Source organism: Salmo trutta, chromosome 27 (genome assembly GCF_901001165.1).
Source record: "Salmo trutta chromosome 27, fSalTru1.1, whole genome shotgun sequence".
In the NCBI taxonomy this organism is placed as follows: domain Eukaryota; kingdom Metazoa; phylum Chordata; class Actinopteri; order Salmoniformes; family Salmonidae; genus Salmo; species Salmo trutta.
Genome location: NC_042983.1, coordinates 5395412 through 5414807, shown reverse-complemented (window position 1 = coordinate 5414807; position 19396 = coordinate 5395412). Strand labels below are relative to the sequence as shown.

The window sequence follows — 19396 nt, the reverse complement described above, 5'->3', positions numbered from 1 at the left end:
GGCCAGATAGTCAGATGCACGAAGAGGCGCAAGTCTGGTCACATGATGGGCCTTATCAAGGTGTCCAGCAGCCCCTCTGTGTCTGGTGAGCACAGCTGCTTCTTTCATTGATAACACTCCTTTCCAAGGGCTGACTAATGTCCTATCTGTCCTGTTTTTCATTATTGTGCTGATCACATCTGGGATTGAGAGCTAACCTGGAGTGTGTATTGATGGTGTTTCTGCAGTCATTGAGAGATCCAAGAGGGAGAATCTGGAGGGAGAGGTGGGAGTGGCTGTGGTGCCCGGAGTGGAGGGCAGGATATTCCATGTCCACCCTGAGGGCCGTTCAGAAGCAGAAAGCTAACGGTTGGCAGGGCTGTTCCTCGTCTGAGAATTCCACAGAGCAACTAAGCCAGGACTCCATAGTCACCGTGGGAGACAGGGGACATTACATTACAAGTCTTTTGCATCTCTCATCCACTGATTGCTTTTTTATCAGCCTCATAAACAAGGCGGATTGTCAATAAACACTTGGACAGAAACATGAGATTAAAGTAATTCATTGTATTACTTCCAGGAACATTGTGCAATTCATTGACATTGCACTCAAAATTACTCAATAAATGTGAATATCGAAAACTAGTAAATTACCAAAAATGTATTTATTTTGAATGATAAGCAGAGGGGTCTACATTTGTGACATAGACGGTGTTGGTGTATCAGTATTTGAATGGAGGAGAAAAGCAGAAGGGTCTACATGTGTCCATGATAACATTACAGTAATAAAGTCAGTATACTAAACTACATGTTTTTTTTGCTGGGTTTTATTTGATTCAAAAGAGTGAAAAGACCCAAGTCACAGAGTCCCTAAATATAAAGAGTATGACCAAAACGTCACCAACCAGAATAGGTCATATAATAGTCCGAATGAACATCCATTACAGCAGTGTTCTTTCAACAGTAGAAGCAGGCAATCACTGATTTTGCACCCAACACTATGTGTGATGTTGTCAAGATAATTTGCCATAAAGAACATTGGCCTTGCACATTGACTGAGACTCTCATTAAAAAGGAAAACATCCAGTCGGGTTGTTTCAACACAAAAACAAAGTGGTGCATTTCTTCAAGTCATTTCCTTTTTACTGTAAGGAATTGTACAAATCAATTGTACAATACTCGTGTTACCCAATACTCTAATAGCACAACTGCTGATTTCAAGAAATGGTATTGTGAATACTTTGAATTGCAAAGACTTCATACACAAGGAGTGCTCTGATGCCAGAATGAAACAGAAATTACACAATGACCAGGAGAGGCACTTAAAGCTGAAGAAAATGAATTGGATCCACAATTCACTTCAAAGACGCACTGCTGAGAAAGCCATATTTTTAAATGAGCAGTAGAGGAAAAGCCGAAAAATGAAATGAAAATAAAATAATATTACCTGTATGTAACTGTTTTCTGTGTATATCAGTCAAATAAACCATTCGAAATGCTTGAGAAGAGTTATACTTCTGGCAGGAGTGAAGGTGGCTTACAAATTGCTATAAGACCTTGGGACCTTTGGACTAAGGTTCTATCTATCTGCGCAAAGCATAGCTCTGAGATATCACATTCGAGATCTCAGCAATGTTTTGTAGTGAATTTTTCTTTCAAATCCCATTAAGGTCCTCACTGTAAAGGTATCTAAAGTGCAGACTATCAAAATCCTAAGACGTTTGTAAAAAAAAAAGTAGGGGCTTTGCAGATAGAACCTTATGGCTCTGAAATGTCAATCTGGGTTCAGCCAAAAGATTCTATATGGCACAGAATCCTAAAATGATTTAAATTTCAATAGAAAAGTACAGACATTTAAGGATTAAGGAAAGAAAATACCCTTCCTTCATTCTAATGATATCATAAAAAATATAAATTCATGTTCATCACACATTTGTTAAAGCGATCGTTTCCTAAAATGGCAAATACACTATATCCTATGGATAACCAGCAACATTGTTAAGATTAGCTCTGGATGAGTAAACTGATATAGTTTTCTGGTCTCTGACACCCAAAGTCATTAAAATACTTTTTAGTTACTAATAAAATGTTGTAAGTTTGTGATTTTTGTGAAATACCCCTTCCATGGAGGTTTTCGTATTGATATAGAACAAGACAAAAACAGCAATGCCTCTCCTAAGGGCCTTAAACATGCTCTAAGGCACCTGTATTTATTTGTTTTTGACATAAAGAGCTTACGTTCTTCTGAAAAAGTGGTGAAACAAAATCTAAGTAATTTAAAAAGAGGACCAGAACCTATTATATGAATAATCAAGGACTTGGGACTATAAGGGTCTACCTACAAAATGTATCGTTTTGAGATCATTAGTACTTCTCAAGTCCCAGATCTCAGAACTGTTTTGTGATTTCTTCCTCTTTCATGACTCGATAAGTACATAATCTTAAATATAATTATTTTTGATTGACAACCCAGCATTGTGTGAGTGGATTGCAGATATAACCTTATAGTACCAAGTTAAAAGGTGTTTGCACAGACAGAACTTTCAGATTTTTTATTTCTTTCAACGTAAATTAACTTTAAAATTTTTTTTATCAGACATACCTCAAATGTAAAGGACCCCCTAAAGAGCAACTCTACGTGAATAACATTTTTTTTTACCAAAATGTCAGATAGGTCCCAAGGTCACAAAATTGCCAAACATACTGAAGACTTAGAATCAATCCACCTTTTTGTGTTTTTGTGTTTCCATTAGACCTGAAGCAGTGCCTTAGTGATATTATAGGTTGACTGTTTAGAGATCATGTACTTCTCCAATGCCTACCATATGGTACCCTGTTTCCTCAATTCAATAGGGATCAACTGGAACATTGTTGGCTGTATTCTACCAAGCATATCTCCAATTTGTCTGTAGCTTACTCTGCCTCCTTTCCTCCATCCATCCATCCATCTACCCATCTACCAGCTATCTATCCATCCATCCATTCATTCATCCATCCATCCATCCATCCATCCATCCATCCATCCATCCATCCATCCGACTTTAGAAAGAAGGGAAAAAGAAGTAGCAGAGAAAGCAGAAGATGATGAAGCCGATGACCCAGTTGACAGAATAGATATAGATAATGACCATGTCGATGTCAAAGCGCCAGCCGCGAGAATTGTCCTCAAAGTCCATGGCGTCTAGACGGTACCCCCCGTGGGGAAACTGACGCCTTGCTATTGGACTAGCTTGCCTCTGGAAACCTGGAGAAGGGTTGGAATGACAGGGAAAAATCGGGTTATACCAACTTTCCTTCTACATCTACATTAATCTTGGACTAGAAAGTGTGCAGTAAGTAATAAATAATAATTCTGTAATCATAAAATAATGATAAAAAAACGAATAAATACATGACCATTTGGTCAACTTATCTCTATACCAAGTTTAATTTCCGACTGCAAAAAATATATAACCAATAAGCCTGCTTAATCAAGTCTATACAGTAGAGTCAATAACCCTCACCTCCAAAAATACGGAAAAGTTTCCTGCAGCTTGGGAGCGGCCATTTTGCACAGGTTGCCTTCTGGAAAGTCTGTTTCCGGGAGAGGTATTCCTTTGGGAAGAACGTCCGTGCTGTGTGGTTCAACTCTACAACACAGACAAAGAAAAATTAAAGACCCTTCCTTGGTTTACTATCTCATTCTCTTAGTATCAAACACCATCACTGTTAATCTCTAACTCTTTGGGTAGATTCTGGTCGATTTTGTTATATTTTCTAATCGTTAAATGCTTTGTGTTCATGTGTGATTCATACAGGAATCATCATTTTTGGAGATAAAATAAGTGTTTGATTTGAAGTCGTTCAAGGCACAACTACTGCTGTTCCAAGTTTAACCTTGGCTTGGATAATCATCAGAATAATCCCATTTAAAAACCACGCTGTCCAATCATCGTCAAGCACCCTTAATGGGTATGAGGTTCTCACAAGTTACCCTTTGCACACAAATCAACCTGCATTCAATCACATTGCACAATCTATCTGCAATTAGTGTGCAACAAGTTAATAGTGACTCACGTGAACGTAGCTAGGCTACATAAGCTTTGCTGTGGCAGGTTTGACCCGTTTTGAAACCTGTCCTTATTCAGTTTACAGCCCTCCATCGTATTCATGTGTTGAAATAGAAGGCTGATTCTGTTGTATTTTCTGGCCAGTGCTGAGCCCAAGGTGTGTAACATTCCCTTGGGGAACCACAGGGTCAAAAACACAGACAGTGACGCCTCAGTAAGGCACCATGTCCAGATAAGTGCGTTTGTCTTGATCTGTTCACGATCTATACAACATGAATCGTCATAAATGCAGTACAGCTGTTCAAATTTGAATTTCATGACAACAAGTCATTTCATTTTGTGGACGATGACAACTGTGGCTTGTGCTCAAGTAAAGTAGTATGTTCTAATTCTCTACAATGATTTCCTATCCTTATCTGTGTCCCTTTGTGACCATTGATACGTGGAAGTACCGGATGGTTCCTAGCCTTGGGACCAGTCTGTTTAGCTATTCCACTCCTTGTCCTCCCTGTCATATGGCTAAAACAGACTAGTACCCAGGCTAGATGGTTCCACCATGGCTCTTCCTACTGCAGTCTTCTATAGAGCAGTGGTCATGAGAGAGACAAGGAGAAGACGATTTGGATACCGTGCTCACCCGTCTGGAAGAAGACGTGAGTGATGGTGGTCCTGCAGAGTGGGCAAGGGGTGTTGGTCGGGCTGTTCTTAGCCAGGGTACGGAGGCAGGGCTCACAGAAGATGTGGTTACAGGGGTGGCACATGTAGGGGCTGAAGTAAACATCCAGACACACAGCGCAGATGAAGCCCTCTCTGTCCCTGGCACTCACATCCTCCTCCTCCTCACTGCTGCTCGATGGGTTCCCTGTCGAACTCTGCAGAGACACAGAACACGACAATGGAGTTGCTTAGTTATTTCAAAAGAACAGGACAAAAACAGACGGATCAGTTGGGTTTCCTGTGGAACTCTAGGACAGCAAATGGCACGATGACACAACCCATTCAAGGTTGTACTATAAGCCATATAACCTTTGAACTCTTTATGAATCTCAGATGAGGCTGGCAGTAGCCATTTGTGAGAATGTGTTATTTTCCCCCTGAGATTCCATTCCATAATGTGTTCTATTCCCCTGATATTCTATTCCATTAATCTATATTTGATGTGTGGGCAGGTGTACCGGTGAAGGCCTGATGAAGGGGGGTGAGTTGAGGGTTTGGTAGATATGAAATAAAATGTTGCAATCAGGTGACGTAAGCCACTGTTTGTAATGATGCTAGGCCTATAAAATCTTCCAATATATTATTCTGACAAATGTCAGTTAGTCAAGATTTTTGCCCCTACTGCATATCACAAGTGTACAGTATACAGTAGAGTAGTGATGAATCAAAGCTTTTATAGAGAGCTGCTTTGCTCCAGTAACTAAAAGCGAAGACAGTCTGAGTCCAATAAGCGTGTTCCATTACTAACTTGGAGATGGGTTTGCATTAGCAGGTACTCTAAATCTGGGAAAAGTCTGACATCCCACTAAGCCATTTATAGGCCTGGCACCTAATTTAGGTTAGAACTGGGGCAGTAGAGACAACTATTTTGCTGGGGGGGAATGGCTACAGTGGTGCAACTGAGATGTTAGATATTTGGTTAAAAAAATAGGAAGCAGACAGCCCGGTTCCTCAGACACTCTAGGGCAGGGGTTCCCAAACCTTTTCACTCAGGCCCCCGTATTGTGGAACACCCCTCTTGATCAGCGCCTGGGGGTATCTTCATCCTACTCCCCACCAGGGCTCCCACCCCTCCCTACTATTTGGTATCTGTCTGCATGTAGCCTACAGGAGCCTTGAATTCCCCCCCATTATTACCTCTTTCACGCCGTCACCTCCCAAGGTGTGTCATTACCACGGAACACAACACAGACCATGGAATAGTCGTGTAATCACGGCCACAGCTCTCCCCTGGCTGCAGACACACACACACACACACACAGGGTGGAAAGTAGCTCTCCCAGAACTGAGCAAAAATATACAGTACAGCCAGCATTCACAAAGACACAGCTAGAATAATAACACATAGACATACAATGCTGAACTGGCAGTGTTAAAAGCTTAATCTTGTCACAGAACACAGCATAACACATACAAAATAACAAACAAAATGACTTCATGTGTACTGGGTCGTTCCATGAAATTGGTGCCTTTTGCGTATCTTTGATACACTATATGACCAAGAGTATGTGGACACCTGCTTGTCGAACATCTCATGCTGGGCGATTAGGCCTGGCTCGCAGTCGGCCTTCCAATTCATCCCAAAGGTATTTGATGGGGTTGAGGTCAGGGCTCTGTGCAGGCCAGTCAAGTTTTTTCACACCGATCTAGACAAACCATTTCTGTATGGACGCAGCGGTCTAAGGCACTGCATCTCAGTGCAAGAGGCATCATTACAGTCCCTGGTTTGAATTCAGGGCGGGGCACAATTGGCCCACCGTCATCCGGGTTTGGCCGGAGTAGGCCGTCATTGTAAATAAGAATTTGTTCTTAACTGACTTGCCTAGTTAAATAAAGGTAAAACTAAAAATGTATTGTGCATGGGAGCATTGTCATGCTGAGACAGGAAAGGGCCTTCCCCAAACTGTTGCCACAAAGTTGGAAGCACAGAATCACCTAGAATGTCATAATATGCTGTAGCGTATAGATTTCCCTTCACTGGAACGAGGGGTCATAGCCCGAACCATGAACAACAGCCCCAGACCATTATTCATTCGGGCAGGTAGTGTTTTCCTGGCATCCGCCAAAACCAGAATCGTCTGTCAGACTGCCAGATGGTGAAGCGTGATTTGCATTTCCACTGCTCCAGAGTCCAATGGCGGTGAGCTTTATACCACTCCAGCTGACGCTTGGCATTGCGCATGGTGATCTTAGGCTTGAGTGCGGCTGCTCGGCCATGGAAACCGATTTCATGAAGCTCCCGACTAACAGCTATTGTGCTGACGTGGCTTCCAGAGGCAGTTTGGAACACGTTAGTGAGTGTTGCAACCGAGGACAGACAATTTTTAACACGCTACGTGCTTCAGCACTCTGGCGGTCCCGTTCTGTGAGCTTGTGTGGCCTACCACTTTGTGGCTGAGCCGTTGTTGCTCCTAGTCATTTCCACTTCACAATAACAGCACTGACAGTTGACCGGGGCAGCTCTAGCAGGGCAGAAATTTGACGAACTGACTTGTTGGAAAGGTGGCACCCTATGACGGTGCCACGTTGAACGGGTGTTGCTGAAATAGCCGAATCCACTCATTTGAAGGGGTGTCCACATACTTTGTATATATAGTGTATAACGATAGTAGCCACAACTACGGTGTGTTTTTAATTCAGTGTTCATAAATCCTGACCCTGTGAACCCACGGTGTATACAGGCTTTTGTTTTATCCCAGTACTCTATTTGCCTTGGAGTAAAGTCCAACTCCTCAGTACAACAGTTTAATTTCCACTCACAGCATTCAAACTGGCATCTTCAAGTAATGTAGTCATCTAGCCAACTCCATAACTCCACCCATAGCAAGTCACTCATAACAATGCACAAAACCAATCTCATAATCATATGGCCACAATTATATCAGCTAGGACAACATTGTATGTGTAATGTGTATGGCAGCTTCAACGTATGCTAATTGCCATCATGCCCACAGAGAATGATGTCAGAAGAAAAACAACAGCCAGTCACAATCATTCCAGTCCAGCAACGTGACTGTGGATCTGCACCGGCCAATCCAACTGGAATCTGTTCTTTTGTTTGGGTGGTTTTGAAGGGCTCTCTGCCCAAGCGTCATCATGCAGCCAATTCAGATATAACCCCACTTTAACTGCACAGACAATGGCTATTGAGTCAAGCTGGCCGCTGATGGGGCTTGTTTAGAGTCAGCGGGACACCCACACTCACATACACGGGCGCACACACACAGGCCACATGCACACGTACATGCACAGTGGAGGCTCCTGAGGGGAGGACGGCTCATAATAATGTCTGGAACGGAGCGAACGGAATGGCATCAAACACATTGAAACCATGTGTTTGATACCATTCCACCTATTCCACTCCAGCCGTTACCACGAGCCACCCTCCCCCCCAATTAAGGTGCCACCAACTTCCTGTGATGCACACACATGCACGCAGGCACACACACACACATACACTGACATTGATGGGCCTCTCGAGAGTCAGTAATCAGCCCACACAGTTACTCAACATGTAATGCAGAGAGAGAGAGAGAGAGAGAGCGAGAGAGGTGAGGGAACAATTAACTTTGTTCCACAGCATAGTACACGGTTGCCTTGTTTTTGTCAATAAATGCCTCCTACACTTTGGGTAAAATGAACTTCATGTGCCTACACCACCCGCTTTGTCTGCATACAACAAAGCTCCGTCCTTGTCCGTGACTTGTTTGGCACAGGGACACGTTGGCTAAAGAAACAAAACCGGAACCTCGTCTATTGAGACACATTGGCCGTCTGCTACAGAGCTGAACCATTTACATATGATATACTCCAGTATGCAAACGCTACAGTGTGCAGAAACACACACGGGCACGCAAGTCGTCACACACACTGCACACAGCGCACTGCTTGGTATTTGTGTTAATGACACACTGTTGTAGTAGCGCTAAAAGCGTGCATATAACAACCCAATGTCCTGAATTGTTCATGGGGTTCGTAGCTCTTTCTTTCAGTCAAATGACCTAGTGGTCCTCATGGGTGGAATGTTACTAATATTTTCCATGGTTTCACAATTGATAAACGTTATTTCAAAAAACAATGCCGAAAATCTGGTGTTTCTGTGTCAAACAGTTTTGTTATATTTCAGTCTTCTGTGATGTATATAAAGCGTAATATTGGGATGCGAACTAAAAAAGTAATACATTTCAACTCTATATCTGACAAGGTACAGGCCTCTTCTGTTTTTATCACATAACCATCTGTGTGAGGTGTCTACTTTTGTGTCAGAGTAGATTTGTTTAAGACTACCAAGAAACACTCTGTGTGAATCTGATTTAGACCACTGCAGTAAAAGGTTAACCGGATCAATAAAGTCATCTAAGCTTGTGTGAGAAGCGTTAATGGCCTTTTGTATTTAAATGAAACCGAAGTTTCACTTCCATACAGCTGGTCCTTTATCAGGAAGCAAGAAGTGATGGCTTCAAACTGTGGTCAGTCAAAGGAAAAAGATACACTGTCCATACCACGTTATTTCAACATGGAGAATTGGAAAATATTTGGTACGTACATTGATCACTGAGATTCCAACTTATTTTCACCTTCTCAAAAAGTTTGCTGAATTCCCAATGCATTATCACTATGCTTTCAACCATCTAAAAGCACAAGCAAATTCCAATGGGAAATCCTGTCTGATTGTTGGTTGAGTTGTCACCTACAGTGGATCACTGCACTTTCAACCATTTCAAATCACAGCAAAGTTCAAATGGGAATACAACGTTAGCTATTTCGTTTATTTATACAGCAACTTAACGCGTTATCGCTGCGCTCCGTCTAATAGCGCAACCAAATGACCTGGATTGCATTAAAGTACATGGTGCACGGGATCGACGTCGTTTGAGATTCTGTGCAGATTCTCATAGCAAATTGTGAAGATTTCCACAGACCTGCGACCCCGAACATGCACCCTTTCTATGATTACATTAAGACGATTTATTGTTACAGTAACCTCAAAACGCGGCCATGGATGTGTTACTCGTTTTAAGGTTGAATAAATACTGTTACATTAGTTTGTAAGATAGCCTTAACATTAAGCAATTCACCGTCTTACAAAAGTAATATTCAATTGTATTTGGTTGACAACGCAACCAAATATCAACATTTAATGGAGATGTATCTACTGCTTGGATTGTTAGAGCTGAGCAGCTGGCTTAATCTTATTATTTTATTTCTTTAACCTTTATTTTTGGTTGAGATGGAGACGTGAAACCAACATATCATTTGTTAACTTGTTGCAAGATAATAGGCTATTTACCGTATTGCAAAAGTGAGTTATGGTTGTCATGCAACCAAATATCAACATTTGAAGGAGAAGTTTCTTCTGCTTGGACATCTGTGCTTTAATTCCAGTTGGTCTAAAAATGAATCATTTATATTTTGGATTCACGTCTACATTTCAAACACAAATCAAAGTTAAAGAATGGCACTAAATCAAGTCAAATCAAACTTTAACTGCACTTTTAAATACAGTTTGACTTGATTGAATCATATTATTTAACTTGAATCCAACATATGTATTATTAACTTGTAGATTACATTGGAAATCAACCAAAGCTTGAAACCCTAGGCCTATATGTATTGTCTATTTACAGTTGAATCCTGGGCTGAATTACTTCTCAAATGCTATACAGGCCTAAATCAAATCATTGATGATATATGATTGATAAAGTATGGTTATGTTTCATTTGCTCTGTTGAACCTACCCTTTGGAATGACTTCGATAGCAACAGTGAATCTATTTAGTGGACATTTCTCAACAACCATTCTCATCATAGCACATTGGTAGTAGTCAGTGACAAATATCAAAGCTGAGCAGGGCTGGGCTATGTTAACACTCTGGATGAGAAACCAAAGCGAAAGCTGTGGATAGATCAACTCTCCAGTATGAGGTGCTGTCCCGACTATAGTTTGCTTTCTTATAGTGGATATTACGTTGAAGATCTGACATTGTTTCAAGGGTAGAGCTTCAACATATTTTATACAAGGTGTGTCTATGTTGAAAATGAGTTGCTGTGATGACATAATCCTGTGGTTGAAATTGTACCCTCAAAACAACAGTTCAATCCTTTTTTCAAATCCAATGTATTTGCCACCTTGATTCCACATCATAATACGTTGACAAATTACATTGAAACAACATTGGTAATAACCAGTTTGTGCCCAGTGGGAGTATACTGTTGAGCAGCAATAATCTTGTATTAAAGGGGAAGTTCAGTATTTTACAATTTAATGTTAGATGGTTCTTCACCCTGAAAGTAGTCTATAGGTCAGGAGAAACTGTAATACATTGTTCAGTTTTATTTAAACAGCCACTACTAACTTTAGCCAACGCTAATTAAAAAGCAATTGCGGTCTCTCTCACCTGTCTATTCTCCAGCAGCTGGCTCTGTCTCCATCTCTCTCTCCTCCTCTGCCTCTTCCTCAGACTCTTCATCCTGTTCCTCTCTCTTTTAGTCATCCTCCTATCCATCGCTGCTGGAGCAGGGGACAAGGGCACAGCCGGAGTCAGCGTCTGAGTCACCACCCCCATCACACCACTAACCCCTGCCTCTCCTCCCTCCTCATCTTCCTCTTCCTCTTCTTCTCCCTCTTCTTCCTCCTCCTCTTCCTCTTCCAGCTCTAAGCTGCTGTGGGAGAAGAGGCGTGTCCGAGTCCTTCTTCTCGGGGACAATCGGCCAATCCCAATCCCTGGCTCTACCCAGAATGCACCTGGCTCTCTAACCGTGTACATGCCACATCGCGTTTCTGTGATGTCCATCCTTTGCGACAGTCTCCTTGGTGACAGAGTGGAGGTTCTGATTCGGATGGATGGGCGGAGTAGGGTGGGAGAGATGGAGACGGAGGCTTGGCGTGGAGACCTGAGGGTGGTGCTAGATCGTTGGTAACTGGCATGGGGTTGTCCAGGTGAGGGTAGTCCTCTCTGCAGTCTCGCCTGACCCTCTGGGGCCTCCATGGTGTTAGTCTGAAGAGGGTTAGCGTTACTGTTTGTAAAGCTTTGTGTCCTGCCCCTCCGGTCCTCTCTGTCCCATGTTCTCTCCCTGTCCCTGTCCCTGTTTCTATCCCAGTCACTCGCTCTGTCTCTCTCTTGGTCTCTGGTCTCTCGTTCTCTGTTTCTCTGGCTGTCTCTTTCTCTGTCCCTATCCCTCTCATGGTCTCTATTTCTATCACCTGCACTCTCTTTATCTCTGTCCCTCTCCCTCTCTCTGGTTCTCTCTTCTGCAGTCCCTCGTTCTCTGTCCCTCTCCCTATCACAGTCTCTATTCCTCTCTCCTGCTCTCTCTCTGTCCATCTCTCTGTAGTCCTCACTACGAGCAGTTCGATGTGCCTTTCTCCCAGGCAGCGTCGGCCTTGCTATCTGCTCCACCCCAGCTGAGCGAGCCTCGCTCTCTGGTCCACCTGGATCAACGTACCTTAACCGAGGCCTGACCTCTAGACACAGGGCTTCAGCCACACAACCCAGCTCACAATCACTGTCTTCTCCACTACCACCACCACCTATGTCACCATCAGCAGCAGCACCATAAAGACTGGTGGCTCCCACACGCGAGCACATGACCCAGCTCTCTCAGCCCTCACCAGTACACCTGGTATATGCCCACCCAGCCTACCCTCTCTTCTAATCAAATCCCTCCAGATGGCCACCTGTCTCTCTGGTCCTCTCTCCCTCTCTCTCTCTCTCCCTGGTCTGGTCGCTGGTGGTTCTGGATGCCCGGGCCTATAGCTCTCTCAGGGCTCAGAGGAGCGTTCGAGCACACCGTCGACCCCCAGATGTTCACAGATTTGAGCAGAGCAGAGCGGCCACCTGCCCTACCCTGGTGTCCCCCTGGGACATACTGCACTGTTGACAAAGCTATAGCCCCCCTGGTGAGCCCCAGCACAAAATGGGTGCATTCAGTCTCCCAATTGTCCTGCGGGGCCTATAGAAAACATGCAGCCACACAGCACAACAATGCAGTCATTGAACACAAAAACAGAAGGCAAAATAACCAGAGTTTTTGTTTTCAACAAACTTGGTCAGCTCTTTCACTTTCTGGTTAATCAGCAGGGTGTGTGTGTGTGTGTGTGTGTGTGTGTGTGTGTGTGTGTGTGTGTGTGTGTGTGTGTGTGTGTGTGTGTGTGTGTGTGTGTGTGTGTGTGTGTGTGTGCGTTTGTGTGTGTGATTGTTGGCGTGCGTGCGTAAGTACATTTCAGTGGAATTTCAACAAGGCAGAAATGATAAATAGATGAGTACATTAACTTGTGTATTTTAATCTTAATGATTCATGTTGCATTACCATAAATACTTTAATTAATGAGTAACTGCTGATTTAATAACTTTTGAGGGGGGAATAATCTATTGACTTAAGAGACAACATTTCTTATAAAATAGCATTTAGTGGGTGAAGTTAGTTGGTGGTGGGCAGTCAAGGTCTTTGTTTGGGAAACTGAAAATGAAAATTGTCAATATTTTTATCAGAAATTAGAAGGTGCGATTAGAAATGGTTATATTTTTGTAGTACATGTAAAAGCAATGAGTGAGAGGCCCATTCAATCTGTGAGAGAATAGCCCAGCCAGTTCCTGTGCAGCAAATCCTCGACTATGTGAAATGCAAAGGCTACCAGCGTAGCCACATGCCACTACTAGTCCGTTGGTGGGAAACAGAATCAGAAATCGTTCATAGTGTAGCGTACACAAAATCCGCGTGTTGGGCAGGACTTCATTTTATGGTATAGACATTATGTAGGCCTACTTAACTTCATGGTGAAATGGTAATTACGCAATAATAATTAATGTAGGCCTATTATTACTTGTTTCTATGGGATTTACCACTTGACACTCAATACGATCCCTTCTATGAGCAGCATGTAGGCATTTAGCCTATCGGCAACAGACAGTGAAGAGGACTCCCACAACAGAGAAATTACAGGATAGAGAACATTCAAAATAAAAGCTTGCGTGTTCAGGTGTGAAATGTTCATCTAACCTCAGTATTTATGTTTAAGCAGAAGACGGGTACGGAAATCATAAGTAATATAATAGGCTAATATAAAACAGTTGAAAAAAAATCGAATCCAGGTCTATCATTGGTTTATGTTTGGAAACATGAAAACTCATAGGCGGGTGTTGGTTTGTTACACGACCTTGGCTATAGAAAGCATGGGATTTTAAGAAGAGTTCTCTCTCACGCTCTCTTTCCTCAATAGTGCTTTAGAAACCACAATGAGCTCTGGCGTAGTTCTCCTTCCTTGCAGCAGATGGCAGCAGATTTCTGCTCTGGACTCGTGCATGGAGCTGTCCATGGTCTTTGAAACACCACGCGGTCCACTCATTTTGAGGATGGGCCTATTTTTTTCACATTAAGAATGACATATATTATGAATTAAGTACCATTTATACTTCAATTATTCTATATCACATTGTGAAATGTTCATGTTTTTTCCCCAGATAAATCAGTCTTATTTTTCTTTTGTTGTCATCTGTTGAAGAGAATCACTCCCCCTCTATCCAATGTCCGATGAGATGAAACGCATTCAATTAAAAAAAATATATATCAATCGACATAAACCAAGTTACTTGTAATGCAGAAGTAGTTACTCGAAATGAAGAAAACGGCTTTAGTTATTGCATAATTTGATTAGGCTACAGAGGTAGATAAGAATCGATAGGCTATGAGAAAAGGTTAAAAAAGAAGATACAAAAGTCGAAAATTAAACAGAAAGGGAAGGAAACCAGGGGAGAAGCTCTTTCTGTCGTCTGCTACCACCGAAACGACACACTGCCAGGGAGAGCAGGGCAACAAAACTCCGCGGCGACCTCATGGCAGTCTGACGTACACCTACCGCTGCTGGTATAAATGAATTCACGGCGTCACCAGGCGCAGATGATTTGAAGGACCAGTGAGCGCCCCGGCCGTCAACACACACATGCAGACACACACGCACACACACACACACTCACACACACACACACACAGCAATCTGCGTCATGCGTCGCCGGAACGAAGGAACAGGCACGGGAACTCCGATGGACCCCGTTAGTACCCACACCGGCTCCAGCACGAGGGACTGACCGAGCCTCCAGATTCCCCCCTTTGGCTCCCCTGTCCTATCCTACTGGGTGCACCGTGTGTGTGTCTCGGACCCTGTAGAACTATGGATTTTATCAATAACGGCAGTGAAAATAACAATACGACCACAGCCTTCCCCGACGTTGTGGATGTCATTCCAGAGTGGGGTGACAATGACAACGAAAAGGGGTCTAGAAGTGTTCCCGAGGTGGAGCTGAGTTACCAGGTGATCACCTCTCTGCTGCTCGGCGCGCTCATCCTCTGTTCCATATTCGGCAACGCGTGCGTTGTCGCGGCCATCGCGCTGGAGAGGTCGCTCCAGAACGTGGCCAACTATCTGATCGGCTCGTTAGCCGTCACGGACCTCATGGTATCAGTTCTGGTACTACCCATGGCGGCCCTCTACCAAGTCCTGAACAAATGGACCCTTGGACAGGAGATATGTGATATTTTCATCTCTCTGGACGTGTTGTGCTGCACGTCGTCCATTTTGCATCTGTGCGCAATTGCCCTGGACAGGTACTGGGCTATCACAGACCCCATAGACTATGTGAACAAACGGACACCCAGGCGAGCGGTGCTGCTGATCAGCGTGACTTGGCTGATTGGGTTCTCAATCTCCATCCCGCCCATGTTAGGCTGGAGGAAAGCCGAGGACAGGGCGAACCCGGACGCCTGCACCATCAGCCAGGACCCGGGCTACACCATCTACTCCACGTTCGGAGCTTTTTACATCCCGCTTATCCTCATGCTGGTCCTCTACGGGCGGATATTCAAGGCAGCCAGGTTCCAGGTTTGGAAAACTGTGAAGAAATCGGAAAAGGCAAAAGTGTCGGACAAATGCTTGGCGGTGTCGCCGGCTATTTTCCACAAGAAGATCAACGTAGAGGCGGGGGGCAAGAACTGGAAACACAGCGTGGAACCTACATCCAAGTCCTCGTGCGTAAACGGCGCGGTGAACCACGGGGAGAACTGCGAGTCGTTGGAGATCATAGAAGTTACCAACCATTCTAAGAACCACCTGCCTCTCCCCAACACTCCACAGTCCTCACACGAGGTTGAGAACAGGAACGAAAAGAACGCTGAAGCTAAGAGGAAAATAGCTCTGTCCAGGGAGCGGAAAACGGTCAAGACGCTCGGTATCATCATGGGGACTTTTATTTTCTGCTGGCTACCGTTTTTCATCGTGGCGCTGGTCTTGCCTTTCTGTGCGGATAGCTGTTACATGCCAGAGTGGCTGGGTGCCGTCATCAACTGGCTGGGCTATTCGAACTCTCTCCTAAACCCGATAATTTATGCCTACTTTAACAAAGACATCCAAAGTGCTTTCAAAAAAATTATCAAATGCAAATTCCATAGACAGTGAGCCGTTCATTAGTGAAGTGTTTACGTTTACTTCATTCCAATGATGGAGTGTATGAAACGCACAAAAGTAACGTGTTTTTTCAGGGACTGTCTCTAGCCTACGGTGTGAATTAGAAACAGAATAGCCTATGGGTCATATACAGTGAGACGTGGAGAGAGACATGCAGTATATTCGTAGGCCTAGTATGCTGTGTACGCTGCTCCTGTGTAGCATATTCGATGTTGTAGATATCTGCAAGGCATCGTTGTATTCCCATGCAAGACGTGTTATTCAAATACAATTCACAGAATTCATGCATTCCATTCACGTGACCTGGTCTCAGAGCATTTCGTATTATTCTGTACGTAAATCCGAGACACTATATTTAGTATGAAATGTTACGTTTCGTATGGTATGTATCCACGAGACACGAAGGTTTCCGTCCTACATCATACCAGCTTTGTAGCACTGAAACAATAAAAAACTATCGAAATACTACAACTTCTGCGTGTAATGTCCACTCTTTAAGCACAAACATAGAGGGAAGCTTTCAATGACAGTTGAAAAAGAAATCAAAGAAAGACAATTCATATGTGAGATTAAATTATTTGAATATAATCTGTTATTCTGGAATTCAGGTGATTTATTTTCAAGCGTGGCCAATTACGCACAGACAGCCAATTAGGCAATAGGCAATTTTTTTTAGGCAATGTTGAATGAAGCTTAGCTCTAATAGGACACGGACAGTTAACGCATAAGTATATATGAGACAAATTTAAGAATATAGTTGACTGAATATTACATTATTTTCAGAGGTGTGAGATATTGATGCTATTGGGTGAGTGACCTATGTATGGGTGTTGCATTGATCTGCAAAGTAAATGGGTATTGAGCTAAACAGTTGCAACAGTTACATCTTCCATCAACTCCATCTAATGCAAAAGGAGATGTACAATTTTCAAAAGTGGAAACAGCCATTACAGTTCAGATAAGGTTAAAAGGATGGGATCTTTCTGTCGCACACACACACACGCGCACGCACACACACGCGCGCACGCGCACGCACACACACACACACACACACTTATTACAGAGGCAGGCAGGGGCTTGTGCCATTGGAACGGGTTCAGAGCTAGCTATAAAGGCAACATTAACTTGAGACACCTTGAATTGCATTACAATAACGATTCTAACCACATACATAATGCAGTACATTGATTCTAACCATACATTCAATTGCATTATGTAGATCAGAACGTTTCATATAAATATGTAACAGATCCTGAAATGACTCAGAAATGCATTGCTTTCAAATCACAAACTCTCTATGGCACCTAAAATGAATACATCAGAATAAGACAAACCGTGGAATAGGTTACACATTATTTTACAGAACCATCACTGACTCCCAGGCAGCACAGCTGTTTGGCCTATCCTCATAGCAATAAAGCTAGCAGCTGTAGTCATAATGTGGGTGGAGGTGGTAGACTGGAGGAGCATGGAGCAGGTCTATTCTCCCCCTTACCTTAACCATAAGGAAAATATACACCTGACTTCAAGGCAGTGAAGTAACTTAAAGGTCCAATGCAGCCATTTTTATCTCAATATCAAATCATTTCTGGGTAACAATGAAATGCGTTACTGTGATTGTTTTTAGTAAAAATGGTCAAAAAGAAACAAAGCTTCTTTCTCAAGTGATAATTTAGCTAGGACTGTCTGGGAGTGGTCTGAGTAGGGAGGGGAAAACTAGCTGCTATTGAAACTGGAACTCTCTTTCTTATTGGTCTATTAACTTACTTACCGGCTGGTAACGTCACCAGGCAGGCAAAACTCCATCCCACCAAAACAGGCTGACATTTCAGCCAGTCTTTTCAAACAGCTCTTACACTAAAACGGCATTAATCATCATTTTCACAATTTCACAGTATTATTCAATCTTCATAGTGTATATATATATATATATATATATATATATATATATATATATATATATATATATATATATATATATATATATATATATATATATATAAACACAGGAAAATGAAGTTGTTGACTGCACTGGGCATTTAACCTAACTTTGGGGCTATATGTGTTCATCCTGTTGTTGCCACCAGGGTTTAAACTACTCCGAGGGGGTTCCCTGTAAAAGTGTAGTCTGAGTACCAGTCTTTTCAGCTAACATTCCACTCCTTGCCACTCCTGTCATCAGCTTCTTTAAAAAAAATAGCTGTGTCATTTTTATTCTAGCCTTGAAAATACAGTATTTCAACATCATGTCTAGATGATGAAAGGCTACTCTGATCACTTGTGCTTGGCTGCCAAATGTATAGTAGGCCTAATATTTAAACGGAGGAAACGTTATCACAATCATTATTTTAGCGATCCACGTTAGACGTCCCTCCTAATGAAAAGAACCCCCATCCTGCTGATGGACAGCTCACATCACTTGATATGTTTTTATGGATGAGAAAGTGAACATGCAATTTCCAAATAGAAGCTCAGTGGGGAATCAGGGATTCCCCGCTTTGCCATCTATTGCCTACCTCAACAGCCAGGATTTTATTAAATAGGCCTACCCACTGGGCACACCATGTCATTTCAACATGGAAATATGGGTACTATTTGGTTGAGATGTTGATCAAAGAGATTTCAACCTTTATTCACCCACTCAAAAAGAATGCCAGAAGTTTATTGAATTCCCATTGTGTTATCACTATGTGTTCGACTATAGTCCGAGTCGATATTCATGTAATAATAAGGAATTCCCCTCGACCACGTCAACAAATGTGGGAAAACAAACATTCTTTCCCATTGATCCCCAGTGTAAAATAGGCAACTTTGTAGTTGATTTGAAGTTCTACAGAAATAACTAAACATGCCGAAAAGCTGTTGTAACCAGTTCAAAAATTCCAACCTACGGTTTGGAATGCTCCCACGTAGGGAAATAGAGCTTGCGAAAAGAGCCCTGTGGCATCATGCTACTTCTCGGAGTGGGAGGGTGGGACATTGTTGGGAACTGGTGTCCAAGTAGGCTACACGTAGCTAGCTATGTCTGTGGAAAACGTTTCCTCCCAGGTAAGACATTTACCTTGTTTAGAATAGTCAATTTGTAACTTCATTCACTACTTGTAGCTGTAAAGTCCGTTTGTTTGTGTTGTTGGTCTTGGCTAGCTTAAACCCTCCTGTTGTGTTCGTTTCATTATAATTAATTCTGTGTTCCC

General features: G+C 42.8%; 2 protein-coding genes across 3 annotated transcripts; one reads left to right on the top strand and one right to left on the bottom strand.

Annotated features, from left to right (window-relative positions):
* Nucleotides 1–790: 790 nt before the first annotated feature.
* On the bottom strand, nt 791–11862 carry rnf180a (ring finger protein 180a). Of its 2 annotated transcripts, none has more exons than XM_029716411.1 (4): nt 11143–11862; nt 4657–4900; nt 3483–3608; nt 791–3223 (listed from the first exon to the last, which is right to left on the bottom strand). In XM_029716411.1, exons 1-4 carry the CDS (start codon nt 11731–11733, stop codon nt 3021–3023), a joined length of 1164 nt encoding a protein of 387 aa, XP_029572271.1. In that variant the 5' UTR covers nt 11734–11862; the 3' UTR covers nt 791–3020. The 2 variants fall into 2 exon arrangements, with proteins under 2 accessions (XP_029572271.1, XP_029572272.1); XM_029716412.1 differs by having other exon boundaries at nt 4666–4900.
* Nucleotides 11863–14595: 2733 nt separating this feature from the next.
* htr1aa (5-hydroxytryptamine (serotonin) receptor 1A a) lies at nt 14596–16651 on the top strand. Its single transcript, XM_029718193.1, has one exon. It carries the CDS (start codon nt 14913–14915, stop codon nt 16191–16193), a length of 1281 nt encoding a protein of 426 aa, XP_029574053.1. The 5' UTR covers nt 14596–14912; the 3' UTR covers nt 16194–16651.
* The last annotated feature ends 2745 nt before the right edge of the window (nt 16652–19396 follow it).

Bases quoted from the DNA above. Each gene is read 5' to 3' on its own strand.
- htr1aa (XM_029718193.1), top strand. From the start codon at position 14,913: ATGGATTTTATCAATAACGGCAGTGAAAATAACAATACGACCACAGCC.
- rnf180a (XM_029716411.1), bottom strand. From the start codon at position 11,733: ATGGAGGCCCCAGAGGGTCAGGCGAGACTGCAGAGAGGACTACCCTCA. The intron at 4,901-11,142 runs GTGAGAGAGACC...GTGTCTCTGCAG, and splicing joins AGCTGCTGGAGAATAGACAG to AGTTCGACAGGGAACCCATC. The intron at 3,609-4,656 runs GTATCCAAATCG...TCTGTGTTGTAG, and splicing joins CTTCCAGACGGGTGAGCACG to AGTTGAACCACACAGCACGG.